The 26,532-nt window shown below is 39.5% G+C and overlaps 1 protein-coding gene across 1 annotated transcript in view; it reads right to left on the reverse strand.

Annotated features, from left to right (window-relative positions):
• Positions 1–690: 690 nt before the first annotated feature.
• Positions 691–26,532, reverse strand: part of LOC145787995 (guanine nucleotide-binding protein G(i) subunit alpha-like) — a 38,712-nt gene continuing 12,870 nt past the window's right edge. Inside the window, exons 3-10 of the mRNA XM_082599835.1 lie at positions 16,408–16,450; positions 14,942–15,083; positions 10,742–10,899; positions 7,144–7,272; positions 5,912–6,041; positions 3,973–4,126; positions 2,875–3,072; positions 691–2,592 (exon numbers count right to left, since the gene is read on the reverse strand). Of these exons, the coding sequence (XP_082455961.1) occupies positions 2,882–3,072; positions 3,973–4,126; positions 5,912–6,041; positions 7,144–7,272; positions 10,742–10,899; positions 14,942–15,083; positions 16,408–16,450 (947 nt within the window). The 3' untranslated portion in view covers positions 691–2,592; positions 2,875–2,881. The remainder of the gene's footprint in view (positions 2,593–2,874; positions 3,073–3,972; positions 4,127–5,911; positions 6,042–7,143; positions 7,273–10,741; positions 10,900–14,941; positions 15,084–16,407; positions 16,451–26,532) is intronic.

Raw genomic sequence — 26,532 nt, forward strand, 5'->3', positions numbered from 1 at the left:
ACATTGACTCCGCCAATCACAGTCGTAGGGCCTGCATCAGTGTCATCATCAGAGGTTCAAAGCCTTTACAAACATGTTCAACTTCTCAATGAAGTTTTCTCAGTTCGAGGATGAAGATTCTCACCATAAAGCCAACAGCAATAATTAAAATTGTTGTGCTTCAGTTAGACTCTCAAACAATGAAAAACGAAATGTGCTAGTTGGTAGGTCAGACAACATTGAGGAGTTGGATCGCTAGCACGCGGTTGATTCAAGCAACCTGAAGTTGCAGATTAATCTCAGCCTCCAGTCTAAAAAAATTGTCCACTTTTACTTTGCACGTAAAATTCAAGTAGCATGAATGAACAGTTGGTGCTAAGCTGAAGTGTCTGCTCGATATTCTTCAACGTGCAAGCAGCGCGAATTTTTAGAAGCATTCAAAATTGTTAGCTCAGTGGTTACGCGCCCGGCTCAAGATCACGCGACGCAAGTTCGACTCTCGGGGTGTGCATCGCATTTCAGGACTGCTCTCCAATCAGCGGCACCTAGTGGATGGAATAATTTCCTGGCGACAAAACTTCAACAATCGGAAGACTTCACTCTGCCAATCTCGGTAACTGGCCCTGCGTCAAGAGCCTCTACAAGTATGCGAAACTACCAGGAATAACCAATCAAGGCTTTGTCAGTCCGAGGATAAAAATTCAAAACCAATCAAAATTGTGACATTTTTTCTTTGAATCTTCAAATTGACAAACACTCAGCGATGCGTGGTTTACATTTCAGAATGAAAATTACTCAAAATGTCCACAAAGATTACAAACAAACATAATTCTCCGAACATGGTTGCCATGAGCCCTTCGTGATAATCTCGGTGGCTTAAGATTACTTGGGACATGGCTGATAAGACACAAACCACTCCTCTTCGAGATCCAAATGCAGTGAAGTGCATTATTTTGGGTCGACAACGTGGCGCAGTAGTCCCCGCGTATTAAGCCCATCTCGGGACCGGACGATTTTGTAAGCGAGGAACGATTCTCTGCCACTCCGAAACCTTCTGTAACTCCAGACCGGAACAAATTGGGTTTAATAAGCGAGGACTACTGTATTTGTATGAAAGATACGGTTGATTTAAAAGATTTCACTGCGCCTGTCCATGATACAAGTCACCAGCCTTGTCAATGCCTCCCAGACTACAAAGATGCCATTTCTGCATCGTTTCAACGTCGCCAGACGAAACTACGTAGATAATGGAAACTTCGCGGGGTGAAGATCAACATGCAGTGAGCGCCCTACACGTGTGATTACGTAACAGTGAAAACATCATGGTGAACTCTGTAAACATATCTTCCTGTTCCAAACCTTTATGGAGGATGAGCAAGAAGACTATTTGAAACAAGCCGAAAATTTGTTTGAAATTACATTTTGAAGAACTTCATTTACGTGTGCCTAGGCTAGGCTTCAAACAGGCCGCACAAGAATCTCAAAACGCAAAAAGCGTCGAAAAAATTAAAACCTCGTTTCGAACATTTTCTAGTTTTTTGTGACCCACGTAGAAAATCAGTTATTTTTTACATTGATTCAACGTAAAAAAACGACTGATTTGCTGTCTGGGGACCAGATGAGCGTAAGATCACTTTTTCAACGCTAAATAGCACATGAGCAACATCACGTCGGCTTCATATAAAAATGCAAGGCTAATGTAGCAAAGACGTTGCAAATGAAAAAGGCTTGATTGAAAATGAAGACACGCGCTTTACAATTACGTCACAACAACGATGCAAAGTACCTACAAATGACTATTGTCGCCACGTCATGATGACGCAACAATCACGTCATCCCAGCTCAAAACATTTACAAAATCCGAATCAAATGTGAGCGTTCTTTTACACTTCGGATTCACTTCAACAAGCACAAAAAACAAGGAAAATATGACGTCATCACGACGTCACATATATGATCTTTTCAAAATGTGATCGGCATTGAGGTCACTGGATCTACCAGCTGCAGCTTTGCAACAGTTGAGTCGCTCATTTTTCGTGACGTATTTACAATTTCTGAATTACGCAAGCGGCGTTGAAAGTAGGTCACACCCTTCGACCAGACGGGGGCATCGCCCCACGGAACATGACAGGGGCCGGAGGCGCACGAGAGACGGGGCGGCAATAATCGATCAATATAGCACATTGTCAGCATGGCCAACAGAAAAAATAAACAATATATTACAAAACTAGAAATTGCTTGTTGGTTCATTATCACGTTACACTCGCTTTGTGTGACGTCGAATCTCCAAAGCGACGGTAAAAAACGACGGTTTGGTGTGAAAAAATGTTGGTTTCGCGTTACAGCGTCGATTCTCAACGAAACACGGTTGTCACCAATTACCATGGCAATCACGTGACGTGACGACTGTATCATATCTAAAATATTCATCACCAAGCAATGAGGACGTCATCGTTGTTGTCATGCAACGGCACTGACGTCATCAAAACGAAAGCTGCAAGAATAGCTTGAATGAAGGCGGGAGGCGAGCGAGAGTGTTTCGTGTAAATAAAAAGCTCCCCGGCGTCAGAGGGTCCCGGCAGGATGGAGGAGCAGCACGCTACTTCGATGGCTCTGAAATATAAGGCAAGCGTCAGTCAAGGAACCCTTGATTCCACGAAAGTATAGATTTGTCTTTCCGGTTGTTTGACTATTACAGGATGTCAGTAGCCACCCTCGAAAGGCAAATTTGATAACAGTTTAAGAGATTTGCAGCCGTGCAAAGAATATTGGAAGCAAGTGACTGATTTACTGACAAAGGGCTCACGATGCAGAATATCAGATTTGAAGTGAGCAGACCCCTGACAAGTAGAACCCACAAGTTACTTTAGCTGACAGGCCATCTTAGAAACCCACCTTATGTTTAGAAGAGACCACAGTCCTTGAGGTTGTTCTTAATGATGACGTCAGTGACGGCGTCAAACACGAACTGGATGTTATTCGTGTCGGTGGCGCAGGTGAAGTGGGTGTAGATTTCTTTGGTGTCTTTCCGCTTGTTCAAATCTTCAAACTGTAACTGAATGTACGCCGCTGCTTCTTCGTATGTACTTTGTCCTGAGGATGAAAGTGCGGTAAGCTTCACACACTATTTCACAACGTTAAACTGACAAAATGGAACAAGCAGGGTGCGGGTAGGTTGCTGAAAGTATCCCTAGCCAGTAGCATAAACAGGATTTTAAAGGGGCCATATTGATTTATTTTTGTTAGCTTTTAACATATGTTTGGTAAGGCTTTGAAATTTTATTTTTGAAAATCAGTTTATCAGCACAATGATGACTACGTGGTGAACACACTCAATAAAAAAGACAGTTATTGCTCAAAAAGTAGCTGAGCTTGAAATTTTTGATGAGCCAAAAATGTTTTGTTCCAAACTAAATTCTTCTTGAGCTAATTTTTCGGAATACAGAACCAAGTCAAACGTTCATGGATTAAATACTTGAATCAAGTGACGACGGCAAACAAAACTGACGCCATCATCAACCAATTTTGATTATACAAGCCATGAATATTAATCCTCATGTTAAGGGTGTGGCCTGTACTGTCTCAAGGGCGAAGTCTTCCTCTTCGCACCCGCGGTCTATTGAGTTGGCAGCAGAGTCCATGTTCAATGATAATAATAATCATGCTATTATTTGCGCCCATTACGATAACATACAGTACACTGCGATCACAGATGCGATACAACAGACGACAGGAAGCAGCGAAGTGACATATAATCTTCAAGGCTACAAGATCACGCTTTACCAGTTCTTTAAAGACAACAGCAAGCAAAGCTGACAAATACAGTAGTCTCCGTTTATTAAGCTCGCCTCGGAAACGACGACTTTAGGCTTATTAAGGGAGTGAGCCTACAAGCGGAGACTATCTTCTGCCACTCTCAAACATTCAGTAATTCCAGACCGGAAAAAATTGGGTTTGTATTCGTAATTCTCGTCACAAAAATGGCCGACAAACCTTGGTACTGCTGAAAGCAGATGGTGAGTGGGGATCTTTTGATTTTCTCTTCAAAGAGATCCTTCTTATTGAGGAAGAGAATGATGGAAGTCTCCGTGAACCACTTGTTGTTACAGATGGAGTCGAAAAGCTTCATAGATTCGTGCATCCGATTCTGAAGATGAGGTTTAGTTAAAATTTGTGATACGACCGTAACCAATGATGTCTGCAGTTACAGAAATATGCAAATGAGACAGAAAGTTTGTGGAAAAAAAATTTTGCGACCGGGACAGGATTCAAAACCTGGGCCCGTTAAATGCACTGGCTTTGACTGAACCACTCGGCTACTATGGTGATAAAAATCGTACCACGAAAAGATGAAATATGAAAAGGGCACATATGGAAGTTGATGGAGTTACAGTCACAAACAAGTGATACACACGAACAACGCTTGTGATAATAAGAATCCTTGTGTTTCTCAGCAGTCGAGTGTAGCAGGAACTCAGCGATAGACACGTGTTTCGCCCATGAGGCTGGGCTCATCAGTACCGCACTCGAGTGCCCAGAAACACATGTTTTTGGAAAAGTCTTGATGGCTAGTGTGGAGGCTACACCGGTATGTTAGCGAAACACAATGCTCACTGTTCTATAGTGAGTAGTCAGGTAGTGCTGACGCCAAGAAGATCGCTCCTTCTCAACAAAAATCCTTGTGATAATACAAATCGTGATAAGACTATCATTTGATGATTCTATCAAGGAGTTTATTTCTATCTACAAAAAGGTTTCGATTTATATAAAGCAACTTGTCCTTCCTGAAAACGATCTCCTTAGCGGCAATTGGTTGTTAGCACAATACGCATCTGATCGTTTACACCACAGTGGCCTTTCGATGGCTCAATCTATTCTGGGAGGGAAATATTTAAAGAATGCAAAATCAAAAACCTAAAACTGGCAGAAGTAGAATAAAACAACAACTCTCTAGTCAGAAACCAATTTCAGTCTCACATCAAGTCAACCTAGCTGGCAAGTTCAGTCCTTTCTACATTGATTCAACGTTTGCAGATATGAGGTTAGAAGTTGGTAAATAATCTCTAATCTGAGAAGCAAAATGGTTGGAACGCCTGGTCTATCTAACCAAAACACAAAGAGCCCAAAGTGCAATACTAAACTCATGTTCAACAAACATTTTGAAAACTAAATTGGTTTCATCTTGAAGCAGCGCTATTGAACGATAAAAACTGAAAATGAAAACAGTATAGTTGTTGTATCGTTTGCTGAACATGAGCTTAGCACAGTAAGAATTCGCTAGACATTTCATTATACTGACACTTTTTCTAAGGTTTTCTCAAGTGTCACCACAGTAGAGTTCTGCTGTATGGCTCTTTATTTTTTAAGTAAATCTATGATCGGTTAAACATTTTCTGCGTTGCTTCGTCGCCACCAGACCAGGACCCAGACAGTAAATCCGTTATTTTTACATTGATTCAACGTCTGCAGACGTTGAATCAATGTAAAAACGACTGATTTACTGTCTGGAGAAGTATATACGTCGACGGTCAGGATGCGAAGGCCAGTGCAAGCGCGATCAGACGGCTGGTTATGTATTCAATCCCAAATACTTAAGACCAAATCCCATCATAGTTCATACTAATCAGTCCCAACGTTGAATCCATGTAAAAATGAACAGATTTTGTGTGCTGAGTTTTTCAATATCAATCCTGCATCACTGAAGCCCTGGGCAACTGGAAAGCATAAACTGTGATCGATTCTAAACGAATAGAAAAAGGCGTTTCATATCGAGTACTTTTAAAGAGGGCAGGCAGTGGAATTCAGTTTCAATTTAGTGATCTTGTACTTAATATTGGCATGCACTATCCCAGTTAGCATCAGTCGCCTTTTTACATCGTTTCAACACCCCTAATTGAAAGAACAACTTTTGCTGAATGATAGGAAAACCTACCATCTCTTCGTCTTCGGCCAGAACTAGATCGTAAGCGGACAAGGCGACACAAAAGATGATGGCGGTGACTCCCTCAAAGCAGTGAATCCACTTCTTCCTCTCCGATCGCTGCCCACCGACGTCAAACATCCTGCAAAATGTACGTCATGGAATTAATCAAGCGTGTCCGGTTTTTATCAATTTTAAGAAAAAAAGGCCAAACGTCATCGGCTAAACTTAACATGACGTAATTATAAGCACACAGCAGCTTAAAGCAAGAATTGAAATCAAAACATTTGATAAAACTGTTTTAGTTGTAAAATCTTGGAAGATAATATTGCGTGAATTTCACTTAAAGGCTTTCCAGCCACCAAATACTTGCCATTTTCACATAGCTTCAATGTCTAGCGACGTAGCAACTATCGAACTACGGGATGACTTGGCTACATTCACTGTGTCACAATGGGCGGTGGCGAGCAAACAATAAACATGCAGACAAGATAGAACCATGCTCACAGAAGTGCATTTAATGGCTGCAGTGTCAACACATGGGCTCGTAAACCTGGACATTTGTTAAGCCTACTTTTCAGTAGTTGCTTTGAAAAAGAAGATTTCGAATGAAATTACGTTTACTTACTCAGGCAACAAAATTGTTATGCTGTTGAAGTCAACAACTAATAAAACTTGAACACTAAAAACAGTTTCTATTTGAATATGTACGGACGAAGCCACGCATGTGTGACGAATCCTCTACTCTACAACACACTTGAAAACTATCAATTTAGTGTGGTACTTTTTCTTTAAATCTGAAAACGCTTGGTTTTTAACGTTAAAAAACAAAATAGATTTCAATCAGCATTAGCATATAGTGACTTTGATGAAACCAGCACTACTTCTGCAAAAGTGAAACAATCGAATCAAATGTTGGTCATGTAATGTCAGAACGCGAAACTTTCTTAAGATGATGTAAATCGACAAAACATAGATGCATTTTAGATTGAAATAGAGTAAAGTGCTGTCTACCTTCAATAAAGGAAATTACTTTTTCCCTCATTTTAACGTTGCCCTGATGTTACATTAACGTGATAATACTACATATGTTCATTTGAGAATAGTGCAAAAATGAAGCAAAAATCTAACAAACTCAGCCAGTAAATCAATCACTTCTAACGTTGCTTTTTACAACGTCTGAAGACGTCAAGGCAAGGTAAAAGATCTGATCTGCTGGCCAGAAACATCTCTTTATAACTTACTTGAACATGAGACCCTTGAAATTAAAATGCACCTCCACTATCCCAGTGGTTTTGACTCTGGTTCGCAAGACATCTTGCTGTGTAGGGACGTACCTTGGCTCGGTTAGCCGGGATAGTGAGTCCAGGTAGCTACAATAACACCATGCATCACATCAACAACACGATACAACGACACAAACAAGTTTGCAACGGGACAACAATAATGACATACTGTGAATAACGTCACCATACGTTGAAGCAATGTCACAAGCGTGACGGTTAGCTGGAGGCTTAACCGCACTAACCGTAGTGGGTTGGTCAATATTTACGTTTAACTGTCACTATGTATTGCCAAGACAGGCCTCCAGTTCGCAATGGATGCCAAATTGAGGTCATAGTTTTTATAAGCTTTTCACGCGAGTAACCAATATGCGCAAGTAGCCAGCAGGGAAAGAAATTTCGGAGACCAAAAACAAGATGGCCAGGTTGGTGATAGAAGACGTCAGTGTAAGACATCTGGATACAATTAACCCCAACAACCAGGAAGCATGGCGATAGGGCTGCAAAAACTGACGGACCTCTGCTAGCGGGAACTAACACCAGGTTTCATCTTCTATTAAAGAAGGCACAAATGGATGGTGGTGACACAAGCAGCCGTCGATTAGTGCATACAGTATATGAATGTGATTACAGAATTGCAAAATCTTAAAAAATATTAGCAGTCAAAAGGCTTGATATGTTGCATCAAGAATGCAAATATTACGCGCTTCACGTTGATTCAAAACATTAAAACGTTGAATCAACGTAATGACGGTAACTAATTTGACAATGTAGGATTTGCATAGACGTCTCAACACACTTGTATTTGTTGCCAGTCCAAAAATAAACATGTGAAGAGGAAAGTGGAAAAACTTGTGAATAAATAATGGCTCCTCTACTTTACATTGAAAGAAAAGTGATGTAATAAACATCAGTATCATTTTGTTCAAAAGCAGAAGTTTTGAGCGGAAATGTGAATGCAAAGCACATAATGCAACTGTCACCATTTCAGTCTGACCAAGTCATTTTCTATCACAGGATGGAGCTAAGCACAAGCAACAATATTGGCAGCGGCGTACTCGCATGCGAACGGTTGATTGTGCGTCATAGCGTAGGTTTTTTGAGTAATGCGGTGATCACAATACTAAAATACTAGAATCGCTTCATTGGCTCATGCTGTTTCAAAATTAAACCTGTTAGTATACAACGTTTTGCATGTCTGGTAACTATTTACCTTTTTGCTGTGACGTATAAGACGCACTATGGCTGACATAGGCTGACACAGCTTCCATGCTGTTGCTGCCAGTTGTTGGAATCATTTACTTATTTATGTGAAGGACACAGAAAATTAAAATGATTTTTAGGAGGTCTGAAAATGTTCTATTTTACACGTCACTATAGATAATTTGCTTTTTGTTTGCGATTGTCGTGTACAGCGCCTAGGAGCATTGTGTTTCATTATGGATGTGGCGCTATACGAATGCTAGAACTTTTAGTATTGTTTTTAGATAACAACAGTTTTTCGAGTAAAAAAGTGATTTGCACACTTTGAAATTGTGAAGAGCCAATTAAAAACCGGCCAATTTTGAATAAAAACAGCTAAAACCATGCGGCTAGAACGTCTCTGTCGCTGATGGTTTCTAATACACGGTCACGTGTTATTCTCACCAACCTGATAGTTCTTGAAAAAAAAAACTTAATTTTAGGCGTTCGTTGTGAGTGGTCAAGCAGCCTTTCGTATCCCAATGATTCAGGCATCATGCAAGACAACATAAACAGTAGCGTGTCGGGACTAACATCATTACTGTGATACCACATCAACTTGCGGTGGGGGCGACCCTCACTTAAATTGCAAGGCTTTATGTTCGAACTGCGTCTCAACAATGCCGGTTGTCTTAACGCGCGACCGCAGCACATCTTGCTCCGTTGGAACATAGTCAGGGTTGGACAGACGGTCGAGGTCGCTTAGGTAACTGAAGAAAAACATTTAACAATTACAGAGCAGCTGCGCTTCATCAAAATGAAAGGGGTTGCATCGCCATCCACTGCAGAAACATCGCTTTTACAAACACATTGGTGAAAGACATTACAATAATTTTTAATATTGCTTGTCTTTAACCCTACCGAAAGCTCGACCACCAAAAATTGAAATGCTGCCTGATATATTCTATGAGCACAGAAGTGGTGGACAATAATGGCGGCGCTTAATTTATTGATCAAATGATGCGTACAACCGGTATCCCGGTAACCGATTCTCTTGTTTACAACCAGACTTCTTAACTTTTGGAATAATCTAATTTCAATACGCTTTTAAAAAACTCTTCAAACATAGAACTTCTTATATAAATGGTCATATAAAAATTTTATCGAAACTAATTGTAATCAATCAATGCGCGGTGATTTTATTAATAAAAAAAACTTTTACTCCAATCTATCGGCCCATCAGTTTTAAAGCAAGGAACTGTAGTCATGCTGAGACTTTTCGAATAAATGAACACAACTGTTCGTGTCTGATATGTAACGAAGTCAACCGTTCTTATAAAAGCAATGACTATTGACAATTTCAACTCGTTTAAACTGCACCTATGCACTGCAGCACTCATGATAATCACTCATGGAATCCTTTAAATGTTTAGGTAACCGAAATCAATCAAAAAGGTTAATCCCATAAACTTGAAAAAATTGCAAAATAAACTTGAAAAAATAAATTAGAAAATTTTTACTAATGATCTGATTAAATATAGACCGGCAACAATGGTTCCAGTTTCAACGATCGCTCAGAGAACATCTACGTCTCGGTGTAATAGATAGAATGTGAAACCTATCCTTGGCATGCAAAGTCAGAATGTCAATCAATGTCAATCCTTGTTGGAAGTTGCAGCAAATTGATTGCCACCCACAAGGGAGCTGGTTTGGTTGTTTTCTTGCCAATAAATCAGGAATTTAATTCTACTTAAAGCAGCGATCGAGAACTATGTGGCATGAAATAGTGGTGTGATACTGATGAGCCCAGTCTCACGGGCGAAACATGTCCCAGACTGCAAAATCCGTCATTTTTACGACGGATGATGGATTTTTCTGTCGGATTTTGCTGTCTGGGGTATCTAACGCTGTCAATTCTTGCTACACTCGACTGCCGAAAAACATGCGTACAACCCAATCCCGGGTTAGCTATAACACAACAGCTTAGGGTTTAGGCCACTAGACCAGGGGTTCTCAAACGTTTTTTGTTGCGGGGTTCTAAAGAAGTTTGCTGAACTTGAGACTTGCAACACGTCCAGCTATAGGAACTTCAGTCATTTTTGTCCGTATATCTCCAGCCTTCATTTGTCTCACGGCGATATGAAGCAGAACCATGCTATGTGATTGTTAAATCATAAATCAATTCTTACAGTTTAGTAATAATGAAGTCGAACGCACATGTCAAGGGATAATATTTAATATTCGTAAGGATTTTACTACCGCAACTGAGTTTAGATACTAAACGACGTCATTGCGGAAAATTGATACCACGCACCAGGGAGCCCACACAGTTTCAGAACCTATTCAGAACATAGCAGGACTTGATTTGTCTACTTACTATTGGGCGGAGTCGTTCAGTTGGAACTCTCTTGCTCGACTGAAGCAGGCCTGGACACCTTTGTCCGCCCATATCCTCTTCATGCAATCCCCAAGCTCTTGTGTCATCTCTCCGTCTTCAAGCGATCCGGCGAGAGAGAAGAGTTGTCTAGCATCATCCTGATAAAGACGAACAAAGATGTAAAGATGTGAAGAAAAAAGACTTTTTCGTTGTGTTAGCATCTGAGGCGGATAAGGACAAAGATAAAAAGGGTAAGAGACTAAAAATGCAGAACATGTTTTTTTGCAATTCCAGCCCCAGTCAATATGTTGGCACTTTGGTGCAACTCTTTCAATAAATTATCTCATGCAACTGGAATCCATCAGACGATGATGATCTTAAGTAAACAATTTATTCAAAACGCACCTTCTTTAAAACAGTACAAGCAAAGTAATAACTGACTAATGCCCTGTAAATATTTCCACTTCATTTAGCAACAACACACCACCACCTACACTAGATGACGCAAATGATTTTATTAATTATCTCCTACTTTTGGTTTCCCATAGAAGTTTATTTAAAGTTTTACACTACTTATAGCAAAGGCTACGAAACAACGGGGATACTACGCAAAAATAATATCTTACGTTCTGATGGTGACTGCAGATTAGGCCACCCACCCACCACAAGATGTTGAAACAACAACCAACTTTATTTCCGAGTCCGACTTTTCGTCAGTCGACACGACTGACTTCATCAAGGGCTGAATTTGTACCTTTTTAGCAGCAAAATGGCACACCACAGAAGATTTAGTTGAGTTATTAAAATTGTTTAGCAATAACCAACCGGTTGAATAGAAGAGAAAAAAACATTCCTCGCTCTGAGGATGCACATAGCCAAGATGTGCGAAACAATAGTGAAGCATTGAAATACATTGATTTTCTGTTTTTCCATGTCATTGGAAAAACATTGATAGACAACAAATTCAGTTAGAAAGGCTTTCGTTAAAGGAATAGTGTCTTTGAAATGAAACACTGTTTGAATCTTTTTATCAATTTTACTGCAATTCAATCTGGCTGCGGCTTGTTTTTCAAAAATGCAAAATAGATATCAAATGATGATAATTTTTTCTTATGATCATGTGTGAAAAGTAGATCACACCTCGGGCGGTACACAACCCAGAGACAACAAAATCCGTCATTTTTCCTGGAGTCAACGTCTGCAGACGTTGAATGAATGTAAAAACGACAGATTTTGCTGTCAGGGTAAGAGAAAACAACCCAGGCAGCAAGTTAGTATTTTATACATTGATTCGTCTGCAGACGTTGAAACAACGTAAATAAGATCTGATTTATTAATTGAAAAGTTGATTTTGTTCCATAAAGCGCAATAATTGACATTTGCGTATGAACCTTTCAGCAAACCCACAGAGGGTGCCATCTCAGATGGCAAAATCCGTCTTTCTTGCATTAATTCAACGTCTTCAAACCTTTAGTTAACGTTAAAAAGGCGGGTTTTAACAATCCTGAACAATTAGATGGCACAAGCAATTACGCAAAAGATAATTGGAGAAGAGCCACAGAAGCCCAACAGTTTGTTTATTCTAGAATATTTTGTTTGTGGATTTACAAAACGTCTACTGGCCTTATATTATCGAAACCAAGTGGACCGTTTTAACCTGGGTATGTTATCACGTCAGATGACAAAGCCAATTCGCGTATAAAAATATATTTAATTTTCTTTGAATTGGTCTCAGAATACTAAGCATTGAAAATGGATAACTGACGATATTGAATGTATCTGATCACAAATTTTTCATGTAATTGTTATTGAGATTTTCTGTTGTTGCGTGATTGCTATTTGCAAAAGTGCTGGTCTCGAAACTATAATATCGTTGCTCATCCAGTGTTTCTATACATACACACAACTGGTTGGCGTTCTAAGTGGTGTAAATAAGATGGAGATGAGTGTTTGCTGATCACTTCTGTGGTAATCAGGTTTGAATTAGCTGAGAAAGTAGTGCAGACACAGATGATGAAAATGAAAATCCTGCAAAAATCTAATTTTGCAGTAGTTTTACAGTTTCAGGTTCAAACAAGAAAAGCCCTGTCAGAAGGGGAAAGGAGAAAAAAGAAACAACAACTAAATACTCATTGATATTAAACAAAATATTGAAAATATTGAAACATCTTAATTTTTTAATTATAATTTTCAATCAATGACGTGTTTGAAGGCAGTTGTAACATGAAAATTTCAGTAAAATTTGATTGTAAGACAATTGAACTGAAACTATGTAACTGATCCAAATCAGATAAACACTTTCAAGAGAAGAGAACATATTAAAATTGGTTCGGAAACAATCTTGCAACTGCCGTACAACAATATTCCAATATGTTCTTCACCAGCACCAGCAATATTGCATGTGAAGCGAGGTAAGCAAAGAACTTTCCACGAACGCAAACGTTGAGGACAACAGAACGTGACCACATAGTCCCAGACAGCAAAATCGGTTAACTTTGCATTGATTCAACGTCTGCAGACGTTAAAATGACGGATTTTGCTGTCTGGGCATGACGTGACAATGTCTTCAATGAAGGCCTGGAATCTGGATGCGGCTCAACCGCCTGCGCACTGGCGTCGGACTATTCCGCTCCAACATGCACAAATGGGGAATGACTCCATCCGCGATCTGTGAGTGTGGTAAGGTAAAGAGGAACAAACCGCAGACCACACCATCTGTAACTGCGCCATTTACCATGCGCCAAATGGTGTGCATGGTCTGCGTGAACTGGATGACGAATCTATTCAGTGGCTGCTCGACAGTCGACACCGGCCCAAACATCTAGACTGCGTTGCCACCACTGCCCAATGGTGGTACCACGAGCGCTTCGGCCCCTCAAGTGGCGAAGAAGGTTCAAACGAAGAAGAATGAATCTTGATCAATATTTTTATATTTAATTTTACAAAAGTAATCTTGACCTGGTTGGTTCCAAATATGTTAATATAAAAATCTAAAAACCACACTGAAAGACATTATGACAGAAGCTATTGAATGAAAAAGAAATCTGACAAACAATATAAAGTACTAACATTTCTGTTGAACATCAATACTTTTCAAAGCCAATTATAATCACTGGTCAGCCACAGCAGCGGTGGTGATTCGCTATTGTAGCTTACAAGGACTAGGTCGTCGTAAAAAACTTGTTAGTGACAACTTTCTAAAACCAAAGTTCAATAACTTCCTTGCAAACAACTCATAAAGCAAGTAAAGGTAAAGGAAAAAGAATTTCAAAGCGCTGTTTAAAAGCTTTTGCGACCCTATTAAAACTGTATGACTTGCTAAAATGGCAGCAACAGTAGCTTCCTTGATCTACTTCCTGCACCGAATTCCCACGGTTCTCACGCGTGCACGATTCGTCTGTGAATTGGCAATGGTTGTTTCACAACTTACGGCGAGCTACCTCCCAGCGACTACGTCACAAACACAACCAACAGCCCCCAATACTTACAACGGGAAGCTAAGCAACGGAATGCAAACAAGTCCACAGCTCAAAATATCGTTAGTTAAAAAGTACAGTGGAGCAAAGTTTTGCGACGCACCACTGAGACCAGAAATCGACCCAGACAGCAAATCAGTCGTTTTTTTTGCATTGATTCAACGTCTGCAGACGTTGCATCTATGTAAAAAACGACTGGTTTGCTCTGAGGAGTTAACCATTGTGTTCAAACGGTAGGCAAGTAAAGGTTTATGATTCGTACAGCACGGACACGCAGCAAAGGGAGTGCGTGCCTAAACACATCAGAAAGTTTTCTGGAAAATTTTTATCAGCATGTTACTTGAAATATGTTTTGAATGTTTCGTTCCTCAATGGGCGACTATTTATTATTTCAATGTCAGGTAGAAAATCCTGTTTAACATGTGACACACAGTCTTTCCTTTGATCATGTTTGTCGTGCACTGATAGCAAACTCAATGGCACCTGGCAATCTGGCATGCTCAGGTTAAACAAACAAAAGTGAACTTTTTAGCCGTACCCAGGCTTACGCGAGGTGGTGAACGGAAAGCAAAGAAGCCAATCTCTGTGTCCATCTTCAGGTATGCCTTAGAGTGTCTCGTCAAAGACACAGCTTTTAAGCGGTATCGAACCGGCAACGTTTCGACTGTTGAATCAGGACTCTCACTACTCGGCTATGACGTAAAAGCAACAAGGAAACACCTACCGCCCGTTTGCTGCTTCCAAAATCGATTTTTAGATTTCCCATCGCCCTAACGATGGTGATTAGAGATTGTAGGGTATTGCTGTACACAACCGCCTTGTATTGAAGACATTCTTCTTGCGAATAGCCGTCCTCGTGGATAATTCTGCAAACACAAAAGTTCATCACATTCAAACACACAACTACAGTAGTAATTTCGAGCATAAAAAGTACGTAAGCGACCACAACTCATGCTGATTTCAACGTTATGTAGAATATGCATGATTGATTTCCTCAAGAAATTAAATTAGGTGATGGCTACCTCCAAAGAAACAATGGAGTTTATAAATACGTTGCAGACGTCTAAGTTAGTTTTGCAAGAATGTTAAACTTGGATCAAGTCGGAAATCTCAACTATAAACAGATTTTACTGCGTTAAATCTCAGAAAGCAAAATCCGTCATTTTTACATTGATTCAATTTCTGCAGATGGTGAATCAATGCAAAAATGACGGATTTTGTCGTCCAGCACAGCACAATGCCAGCAAATCATCGCTTCGGCTCAGTTAAAATTCAGTACAACAGGCGTTGAATCTACAGTACGTGAAAAAGAATGATTTGATGGTCAGTTAGGAATAAGTCCGCCAATTATATTAATAAACTAGTCGGCTTATCGTGGAACAAGGTAAAGAAATAAACTATTGTTCCAATCACACGGCAGTTTCGCCACAATTATAAATCAAGCGAACATGCTTGAAAGACGAAATGCCGGCTTCCCTTCATTAGCCATGACTCAGGTTGACTTGATTGCGCATGATGGGCGGCCGAACCGCCAGAACAAACATTGATCAAGTAGCTTGCGTTTGCCACTGCTCGCTACCTTGCTGGTGATTGTGACGTCACTATAGAGTAGGGTGAAGCGTTGAAGCGAAATTAATTTGATCGTAGCTGGCAATTCGCACACATCAGTCTCGATGTTTTCAAACGTTGAACATCACCAAAAGAACAACTTTTGTCAGCTTCCCACTGGCATGGTATCATCATTATCTTTGCTTCTGGTTCAGTAGATCTTGGTTCGGAGCTAGGTCGGATCATGCCAAAGACTTTCAAATCTACAATTTACGCCGATTGTGCAACAAAATGAGGATAGATCGGTTTCGCACTTTAGTAAACAATGATTTGCCGCGTCGTAAGCATAAATAAATTGCCCTTGTGAAAATGACGCAAAAAAACTTCACTGAAATAGAGCGACAAAAACAAAACGTCAACTATACAGTAACTTGACAATTGACATTTTATCATTCACATGGCGATGCGACAATCGACATCAGCCGATTTTTAAAAGTTAATAATTGTTGAAAGTGTAAACAGTGTTTATCGCTGTCAATTCCTGCTACAATCGGCTGCCGAGAAACAATTGTTAAAAATGTCTGTGGTTTGCAAGCTAACCCAATGCATTGCACGGAAAAACATTGTGTTGCAAGCACTTACTTCATTTGTTTCACTATGGTACTTTTTCCTGATTCACCGGCACCTGAAAAATAATTGTGAATGTGAAAATTCTTCAACAAATAAAGGTTAAAACAGAGCACTATGTGCATGTTTTAACAAAAACTGAACGTTTAACTGACCAGGAACGTGGCCACGGAGAGGCTTAGGTGGAGCAATTGCCAAAAAAATATGTTTTAACACCATTACAACGCTTTAATTGCGTTGTAATTCATGTTAAATGACGTTTGTCCCCCTAACAGTAGCTTTGCCTACAAAAAATATTCTTTCTAGTTACGTCACTGCATCCAACAACGTCGCAGTCCACCTCACCAAACCATATGGACCTGGTAAGCACAAAAACAACAAGTCTCTTCTCCACATGGGATGCAACCCAGACAACAAAATCCGTTATTTTTACATTGATTCAACGTCTGCAGACGTGAGTGCAGACTGATGTGCAGACAGATGTGCAGACTGATAAGGACAGAGCAAATGAAATCTCTCAAGTAAGAGACAAGCAAAATAGTATGATCCAAGCGAACACAACGCTTGGGCTTGAAACACAACGATAGACTTGGTCAATACAATTCTAATGAAACCGAGGAATGTCGAGGCAAGCAAATCCTATTTCACCCTCAGTATTCCTATTTACAAACTTTTCTTACACAAAACAACTATTCTGTTTTGTGGAGCAATTGTAGTTTGAAGAAAATATTGTGGATGGAAATTGAAGAATGCAATTTCAAAATGCCTGTCACATAAAATGTCACTTTTGAGCAAAACGTCTTAGAAAGATTGAAATAAAAAGAGAACAACGGGTTTCAAAGCGTATGCACAAGTCAATTTCTACCAAAATGTGTCTGGACTAGTGATGCAAGCCGCGCCGGGCCGCGTGCGCGGCCGCTTATGACTTTTTCGCCGCTTGCCGCGCCGCGTGGAAAGTTGAAATGAAAAAGCCGCGCCGCTTGCCGCGTTAACTTTCAAGAAATTAAACTTTTGTAAACGTAAACTTTCAACTTTTCAAGAAAATCAGTTATGAAACTTTAAATTTAAATTGGAAACACTAATCAGTTTTTTTTCGGAAACCCTGAGCTGGAAAGCTCAAAGCTGTGCAAATGGCTTGCAGTTGACAGGGTTTTTGGGGCTGGCTTATAAATGAGGAAGCTGTACGAGTGTTTTTGGTTAATAGCCTAGCTGATAAGCTCAATTACCAGGCTATAGGCCTAGCACAACTACCGCATTAGTTACAGTTAGCCTAGTGAGTTCAGGCTATAAGTTTTACTCTTGACATCTTGTCTGTCTGTGTTGTGTGTAGTTCATACAGCCACTGACATTAAAATTGCATTATTGCGTACAAAAACTGTTCAAAAGTCCTGATACTGGATCCAGGAACATTCTATTTGAAAAAGCATGATGTCTTAGAACTTAGATGCATTGCTGGTAAGAGAATATGATCTGGTTAGCCTAGTTATTATAGTGCACAACTGTACCGGTAGGTTACCGGTACCAGTTATTTATATGCCCTGGGTGCTTTTTGCCACAATTGACTTTCTAAAAAATAACGCGTAAAACATTTTTTGAAAATTTTGTAATTTGCGGTGTGCGGTGCAGTGTCAAAGTTCCAGATAAATTGCGGTGTGCGGATAGGTGATTCAGTTGCGGTGCGGTGTGCGGATAAAAATTTTGGGTTCGCTGCATCTCTAGTCTGGACCACTTTCGAAGCTGCATTCTTTGATGTTGTCAAAACGTTTTTCTGAAATTACCAGCACTCCACAGAACGCAAAGTACTGTTGAGCAGTGTTGTTTGACACAGTCTTGCATTAACACCTACGGCAACACTAACAACTGATAAGTGTGAACGGTCAAGTAGATTTTCTTGGCAAGCCAGGTTACGCATTAGGAGTGTGAGGGTATCCTGATTCCTGACCTATGCAACTGCGCTTTCGTTTCTGTGACCTCGTGGAAGATACACATTATAAACGACCGAATGACCCAACGTTGAGAATTCTATGAAACTTTTTTTACAAACTTCAAAGCTGAGTGACCTTATGAACGCACAACACATATCGAGTAGCGGTTGTTGTTAGCTAATGCGAGAGATACCACCAGAACAAACGTGGCGACACATAGAAGGCACACTTTTAGAAGATAAGCATTGCAACGTGTAAAGTTTATCTCGATAATTTATTCTGTTTCATCTTGTCCGCGTTCTGCTCGGAATGGTGAATGTAGATGTTTAATCTACTGTACTGTAAAATGTTTTTGATCGAAAACCAGAGCAGCGCAATCCCAGATCGCTTTTACATTGATTCAACGTCAGCACACGTTCCAAGCTGAAATGGCATGGAACTTCGACAACAAAGAAACCAGAGAACAGGAATAAAATATATTGGTAAAAACAAAACTTAAAGTGCAACTTTGCTGCCTGTAAACACCAGTGAGAGATTCACCATGGGCTGTATATTAAATTTCCCCGGGCGATGCTGTGGTGCAACGTAGAGCAGTGGCTATAAAAAGAAATCGGGAAACATCTTGCATTGTCACATCAAATCAGTTGAGACATCCGATATTGCTGCTCAACTAACAAAGTAACGTCAGTTTGATGTTTTACTATGTCAAATTTGTGTTAAAAAATCTGTGAGCTTTACGCACTTACGAAGTTCACGTCAACCGCATGGTAACTATTTTCCAAATATAGCAAACATTGGAAGGACATCACATTTGCTACAGGCGATTTATGAATCAGACTTGAAAGGTATAAAAATTATGTTTGTCAAATTCCGGTATGCAGCAGTGAAAATGCAACGTCCCGGCATTGATTATGACGTCACAATAGGCGTGGACTGACACAGAATCACAATATGGCATGTGATGCTTACGTTGAACCAGCATTTCAACAACAACCCGCGAAAAAAAAACCGGACAGTACTTTCGGTGACTAAACTACAACAGTAACCATCCGCCACCTTCGTCCAGCAGCTTTTTTTCAGATATTTTCAACCTGTAAACGTTTGACTATTTTTTTAGTTGAGTACAGTGGTCGGAAAAAAATCCGCGGGTTGCACAAATGTACATTCGCTGTGCGCGGCTCATACCATTCATGGAACGTGAAACGTATGTCAACTCCCCAGGGTACAATATGCCTTAAAGTTAAACTCAGATCAACAATTCAAACCAACACACTGACTTCCTGTTCACATGAAAATAGATTAGGTAACGTTGATAAACAACAATTTCGACGTTGATGCAATGTAGGCAAATGTAACCGCAAAACTTAATTTAATTTTTAGTATATAAAACCTCTTTCGAATACACCGCAAAGGTTCAAGAAAGAGACGACTGACAAATTAGGTTTTTATACGTCAACTCAACGTTGCTTGAACGTTCGGATAAAACATCACTTTTTATGATGTAAATTTCTTGTCTGGGAAGCTTTCTTCCACAGACGCTTCAGTTCCGAATCGTATTCTATTCCCAACTGCGGTTATTTCAATTGTGCGTCAAAATGTTATGTATAAGCAAATCATTGTCAATACTGGACCAAGCGTTTACGTGACTACATGAAACGCCTGATTTTGTGAACGAATAAACGGCCATACCAAGAAACAAGGAACTTCCTCTCGGGATGTTGTGTTTGCTTCAGCAACGCATTTCAAGGACAGCTCTCCAATCAGCGGCATCTACTGGATGAAATAATTCACAAACAAACAGCACTTCAGGCACAAAAACTTCACTCTGTCAATCTCGGTGGCTGGGCCTGCCACAAGGTTTCAAAACCTCCACAAGTAAAGATAAAAAGCTGCCTCATTCCGAGAATGAAGATTCCCACAACCAATCAACCAATATAAAACAACTAAATCACCAATCTTTGTGCGTCCGAATACAGCCGTGTGCCACCAGCAGCAAGAATTGAACCCGAAACCTTGATCAAGCTCTGACGCTTACTTGACAACCAAATGGCTACTGGCTACCGAGCCCAGGCAATTTGTAGCGCCATAGCTGCTCACATGGTAAAGTTACCTTTTTTACGTCGTTCCAACGTTAACGGACGGTAAACGAAGTAAAAAGGGAACTTTTGTTGACTTTACATCCAGCAAAAGATATTTTTAATTTTAGGAAATGCTGAATTTTGGGGTCTGCTACTATTCGGTGAGTCCGATTCGGTGAGAGCCTTTTTCGGTGAGAGCCCTATCCGGTGATTTTTTTGAATTTTTTTTTTGAAAATTATTGGGTACCGTAGCCTAATTATCATTGCCGCTTTTACATCGTTTTAACGTCGCTAAACGTTGAAATAAGACCTTAACCTGTAACCCCTACCCCCTAACCCTTAAGCCCTAACCCTTACCCCCTAACATTTAACCCTTAACCCTATAACGGCAATGATAATTAGGCTACGGTACCCAATAATTAAAAAAAAATCACCGAATAGGGCTCTCACCGAAAAAGGCTCTCACCGAATAGGGAACTCACCGAATCGGACTCACCGAAACGGGCCATTCCGTGAATTTTGAGCCTGAGCTGGTTTAGTTGCAAAGTTCAAACAAGGTTCTTCAGCTGCCAATCAAAAACGATGCGACAACGCAGCGCAAAGCGTAATTGTAAAGCCACTGAATTCCTCTGGGATTTTAGTGCTACGTGGGTGGCGAATTCAGGACAAAAGATAAAAATCAAAATCGTTCTTGAAAGTAGAGACATTGAGCCCTTTATTTACAATGATAAATCAGCAGTTCTCACCAAAAGCAAAATTAGAGTGGAAGCTTAACACCTGCAAAGTGTTTCGCTGTCAGAGGTCAGACTACTTCTGTCCAACAAAAGTTGTCATTTTACATCTTTTCAATGTTGTCAGACGTTAAAACGATGTGAAAATGACTTTTCTGGTAAGTAGTTTCCGACTGGATTGCAACTGCGAAATTGTTTTCATTTTTAGACACCAACCACAAAATTTGTTCACGTTTGCTTCAGTTTCCTCAACCCATCCATGAGATTTAACAACAGAGAAACTCCGCAAAAAAAAACTCAACCAGAAAAAATTTTAATTCGTTGTAAGGGTAGCCCCTAGAGTTGTAAATGCAAAAAAAACGAACCGTTTTTTTTTTTAAAAAAACGTGTTTTTTTTCAAAAAAAACTTGGGCCAAAAAAAACACGCGTTTTTTAGTTTTTTTTGTTTTTTTTTATATTTTTCAGGAAAAGTTGCAAATTTTTTACAATTTGCAGGTTAGTTTTATTATAGTGCTCTTGAAAAACATTTAACTAGTAAAATTGGTTTTATTGGTGTGCTGAAATTCCTAAGTGTGTGTGCTTGGCAGCAGCATGTGTTTTTTGCATAGCCCTATAGCCTTCGTTGTTTCACTTTCTTCTTCATTCTCAGGCATGTTTGTGGCAGTAGACCTGACAAACATTGAATTAATGCAATTTGATACATGACATAATGTAGATGAGTTAATTTCTTTTTCCTTTTATGGAAGTGCCCTTTATGGAAGGTAGCCTACGATGTTAGTATACCGGTAGGCCTACTGGTTATTCTTGTACACACTCAATGGGTTGACGAAATTTTGGCAAAAACAAGATGGCAGTATTCAGAACACACATTACCTTGTTTGTGGTAATTTACTAATGCAAGCTATTGCCAATAGCTTATTTAAACATGTTTTTTAACTGATAGCTTAACAACGATGTATATGCTTTATAAATGTTGAAACATAAGTATTCTTTTCGTGTGTTGTAAGGTCTTACACACTTTGTCATTGATGCTTCCTGCAGATCATTTGTGACATAATGCAAGAGATCTTATCACTAATATTTTTAGCTGTCAAAAGTAAGTGCATTTGTCAGAAAAGGTTTAGGTTAATGTTCCTTTTAAATGCCCATCACCCATGTTGACTATTGCTAGTAACTACCAACCATGAATGAAGAAATTTTCCCTTCAAAGTGGAGTCTTTTTTCAGCACTGCTCAGTGTTCACACTGTGAATAAATGCTTCATAATACTTTTCCTGACAAGAATAAAGTTTTACCCATATTCCCGCAATGCAGGATAAAGATACCAAACAAACATCAAAGATGAAAACTTATTTTATTTGGGAACTACGCTGGAGTAAAAGGAGTGAGAATTGACCTCTTGTCGTTACGCACCAATAAAACCATGATGCGTAACTTTAATTTTTTTTTTTTATTGTAGAGGAAAGATTGATGAAAAGTTTGGCAAAAACAGAAAAGTGCGAAAGTCTCAAAGTCCTGAAAACTACAGTACTTCAATTTGGATGGACAAGTGCAACCATACTTCTTTTAAAAATGTCTATGACAGCACAGTGGTATGATTAAGGGAAAAGAAACATGACTATGACAATATACAAAGGAGTATTGAACCTCTTTAGGGAAAATAAAAAACATCAAAATGTTTCCATCTTTCACTACATTTAAATGTGATTTGGGCTAAAAGTTGGGACTTTAGCACTACACTGCTTTTGCCAAACTTTTCATCAATCTTTCCTCTACCCGATTAAAAAAAAAAAATTAAAAAAAATTTTTTTTTTTAAGTTACGCATCATGGTTTTATTGGTGCGTAACGACAAGAGGTTAATTTCTTTTTATCTAAAAAGTAGTCACCAAAACTTGTTTTAATGTTCATAAACAGATAGCATACCCCAGAAAACATGGGGTAGAGCTGAACATTATCCAAATATGTTGAGCGGTTCTTGAGATATTGCCATTTTTCTATTGCTCCTTATCTATGAAGCCATCTAGTGGCTAAGGTTACTTCACTTATAACTCGAGAACCGCTTGTGTGATTTTCATCAAGTTTGCACCAAATGCACATCAACTGGAACAACCTCTTGACGTTGTACTGGAAAAGGTGTGAAGTGCTGGTCAAAAGTGCCTTTGTTAAGTAGAAAAACAGGACACTGACCAGTGACCACCTGGTCCTAACATGCCCATTAACCAAAATCCCAGGTGGCTTCGAAACTGTACACGAGTGTGGTACTGCATTTAACAACTTACTGGCTCGACCAAATTACAGACAATACTTGAGATGTGCCAACCATAGGACACTGTTACTACTATTTGAGACAATGAGAAATCTTTATGGCTCGTGTGTTGAGACTTGGGATCTACAAAATTGCAATGAAAAAATAGGCCTATACCAGACATATATAGTCTGATTTAAAGTAAGTTATACGAGTTATGAGACTGTTTCTTTGTTGAAAGAGACGCTATTGCAATGAGTTTACCCTAATTGCTGCATATTGTGACATTTAATGTCAAAATAGGTAAAAAAACCAAAAAAAAACGTTTTTTTACATCTCTAGTAGCCCCTACGGTTGCAAGGTTTCCCGCGCTCGGATTGCAAAATGCACATTATCATTGCACATTTTTGCAACACATATTGACCACAACGACATCAAAAGTTCAGTCAATCTTCAAACTAAATTCAGTGACTATTGCAGGCTGCTAACTGTCGTCACAAGTCTGGCAGTAAAACAATCAAGTAACAGACATATAGTCTGTTTGAGCTCATTAAGAAAATGCAGCAAACGACGCACGTTGCAATCGGCTACGTAAATGTAAGTTATGACAAGTCACGTTTCGGCTCATCACTCCTTTTGAAGAAGCAGCCAATTAAATTCAAACATCAGTTAATCAATGCAACCACACATTTGCCAACTAACCGAATGATCAATTCGTCGAAAATTTACATTTATCACGCAAAACGTTGCAGTTGCATAGTGGTGTGTTCCTCAGGCCAGCAAAATAAACTATTTCTCACGACATGATGAAAGTGGCGGCTTGAACTTAACAAATCCCAGAAACACGAATATGTTTTGATCCTAGCCACCATTTCACATTTCTTAAGGGCAAGTTACCGTACTTATTACGATTTATAGAAAATCTTACAATACCAATTTTATGCAATCTCAGTGCGGTATTAGCGGACAACTAGGCGCCTTTCAACAGAAATGCAAAATGACAAAGAACTCGCCGAGATAAGAATGTTCGAAGCAGAGCGAGTGGGCACAACAATGTTTTGAAATTGTAAATATGTTTTAAACAGTGCTGTGGAGTTGGGCGAAAAATATAGGACTCCTACTCGATTCATAACTGGCCGACTCCGACCCCAGACACGCCAAAATCCGACTCCACAGCCCTGGTTTTGAATAAAATATTAAACTGAAAAGCAATTCTTCTAACGACGAGTATTGTTGAGAAATGACAATTAAATAATCACATACAAATTGGATAAACCCAAGCTCCAACGCATCACAGCACAAATAGTCTACATACAACCCTCCCAACAAGTTAGCATCAACAATGCGTTCAAATGTGGAAACGAGTTTACTGCAGCTTGACCGGTATTACTCCCAAATATGTTGACTTGACACTTTTCAGCAAAATCTTGCCAAATAAGATTGAAGTCACTGAAGTCCAGTCATAACAGGCTTTGAACTTTTGTGCTCTTGTCATCAAAAATGGCATTAAAAGAGTCGCACATACCGCATGCACGCTTGCACAGCATCGAAAGGTGATAGTAACCGGAAAAAAGACTTCACCATCACACACGAATTAGAATTTTACGTCATTGACCTTTGAACTCTCATCACCAGAGAGTGTCATCAATTCTAATTCAATTATCGTGTGGTGTTGCATAACCAAGATTATGAACAAGCCGGCATTGACTTACAAGTCAAGCCTTAAAGCGATATTGAGTTCAATTAACGCGATTGAAATAACAACCTTCTGCAAATGTTTATCTATTGTGAAATAACCGCTAGAATGGACTGTACCTACTTTCGCCATTGGTGTGATGATAGCAGACAAGAGTATAGCAGATTTGACATGGGGTTACGTGCTTGCTTGGGTAATAGTAAGGTATTCGTTCACTGCACGGAAATTTGTGTGTCATATTGCCATACCCTATAAACATTGACCAGTCAAAACATACAACAGATGGCAAACGATTTCACACGACTGGTTATCAATAGAAAATTGTGATTTAATTGCTGAAACAACATCTCGAAACAAAGTATGTGTCAATGTTCTTCTGGGCCTGGTTTTAACGTTTTAATGACGGACTGTGCTGTAAAGGTAATCTGTGCAAACCCTTGAGCGTCGGTAAATTAACTTTCGGTTTGGTATGATATAAAACAGTTTTGAATCGATCTTTTTCGCTGGGACGTGCCTCGATTAAGCGAAAGCAAATTTTTCACTTCCTTTTATCAATTTGCTGAAACATTTATTGGAAGATAATAGGAAAGCGTCAACAAAATTAAGATTATGTTGTTTATCTGAGATGATGAGTCATTGAGCTATAATTACAGCGATTACCTCAAAGACAGATGAAAGTGAACAAATGTGGCAACCTCACGTGACGGCTGAAGAGGTACGCTAGCAAATATGAAAAACATAGAATCACGTAATGATGTTTTCTTTTAAAGCTCAACTAGTTGCTACTTAAGTTATGTTTGAGGATTGCGATCACGTTCAATGCAGTTAATTCGAGTGTCATGATAACCTGCTCGAAAGGCAAAGAATTTCAAAACATTTTCGTTTCAATCGAAAAATACTTTGTCTTGGTTTCGTTTGAAAGTACTGTTACCTGATGTCTCATGAACCATATCATGAGAATGGTGAATGAGACGCTACCAGACTCTAGCAAAAGCAACGTTTGAGTACGTTAAAACGATGTCAAAACGACACTTTCGTTAGATAAAAAAACTTTTTTTTTGCACAAATAAGGCGAATAACCGGCTCAGCTTGATTTAGGACAACCAAGACCGAAAGTGCACCGCGTTATTTTGGCCAAACTTGTGACGTGAACATATGACGTATTTCATATTGCGATCATTCAAAGTAAGGAGACGCAGGCAGGAAAATCATGAATAAAATATCCACTTCAACCTTGCTTGCGTTGAGCAGTGTAGCAATGCTTTGCAGTGTGACCTAGGTGCTGCATGGCAGTGCATGCATCCACAAATGACTTGGCAGGGTTATGCCTCTATAATTCCAGTGCATGTAAAGCAAAGCAGGCACAGAGACATTGCAGGCGGACTCTATGAAGCAAAGATATTTCGAAATATTCCTTCGTTTCGACAAAACTCTTTTGCCTTGTTTTCTGAAAGTTTAATTCGAA

Source organism: Aplidium turbinatum, chromosome 18, assembly GCF_918807975.1.
Source record: "Aplidium turbinatum chromosome 18, kaAplTurb1.1, whole genome shotgun sequence".
In the NCBI taxonomy this organism is placed as follows: domain Eukaryota; kingdom Metazoa; phylum Chordata; class Ascidiacea; order Aplousobranchia; family Polyclinidae; genus Aplidium; species Aplidium turbinatum.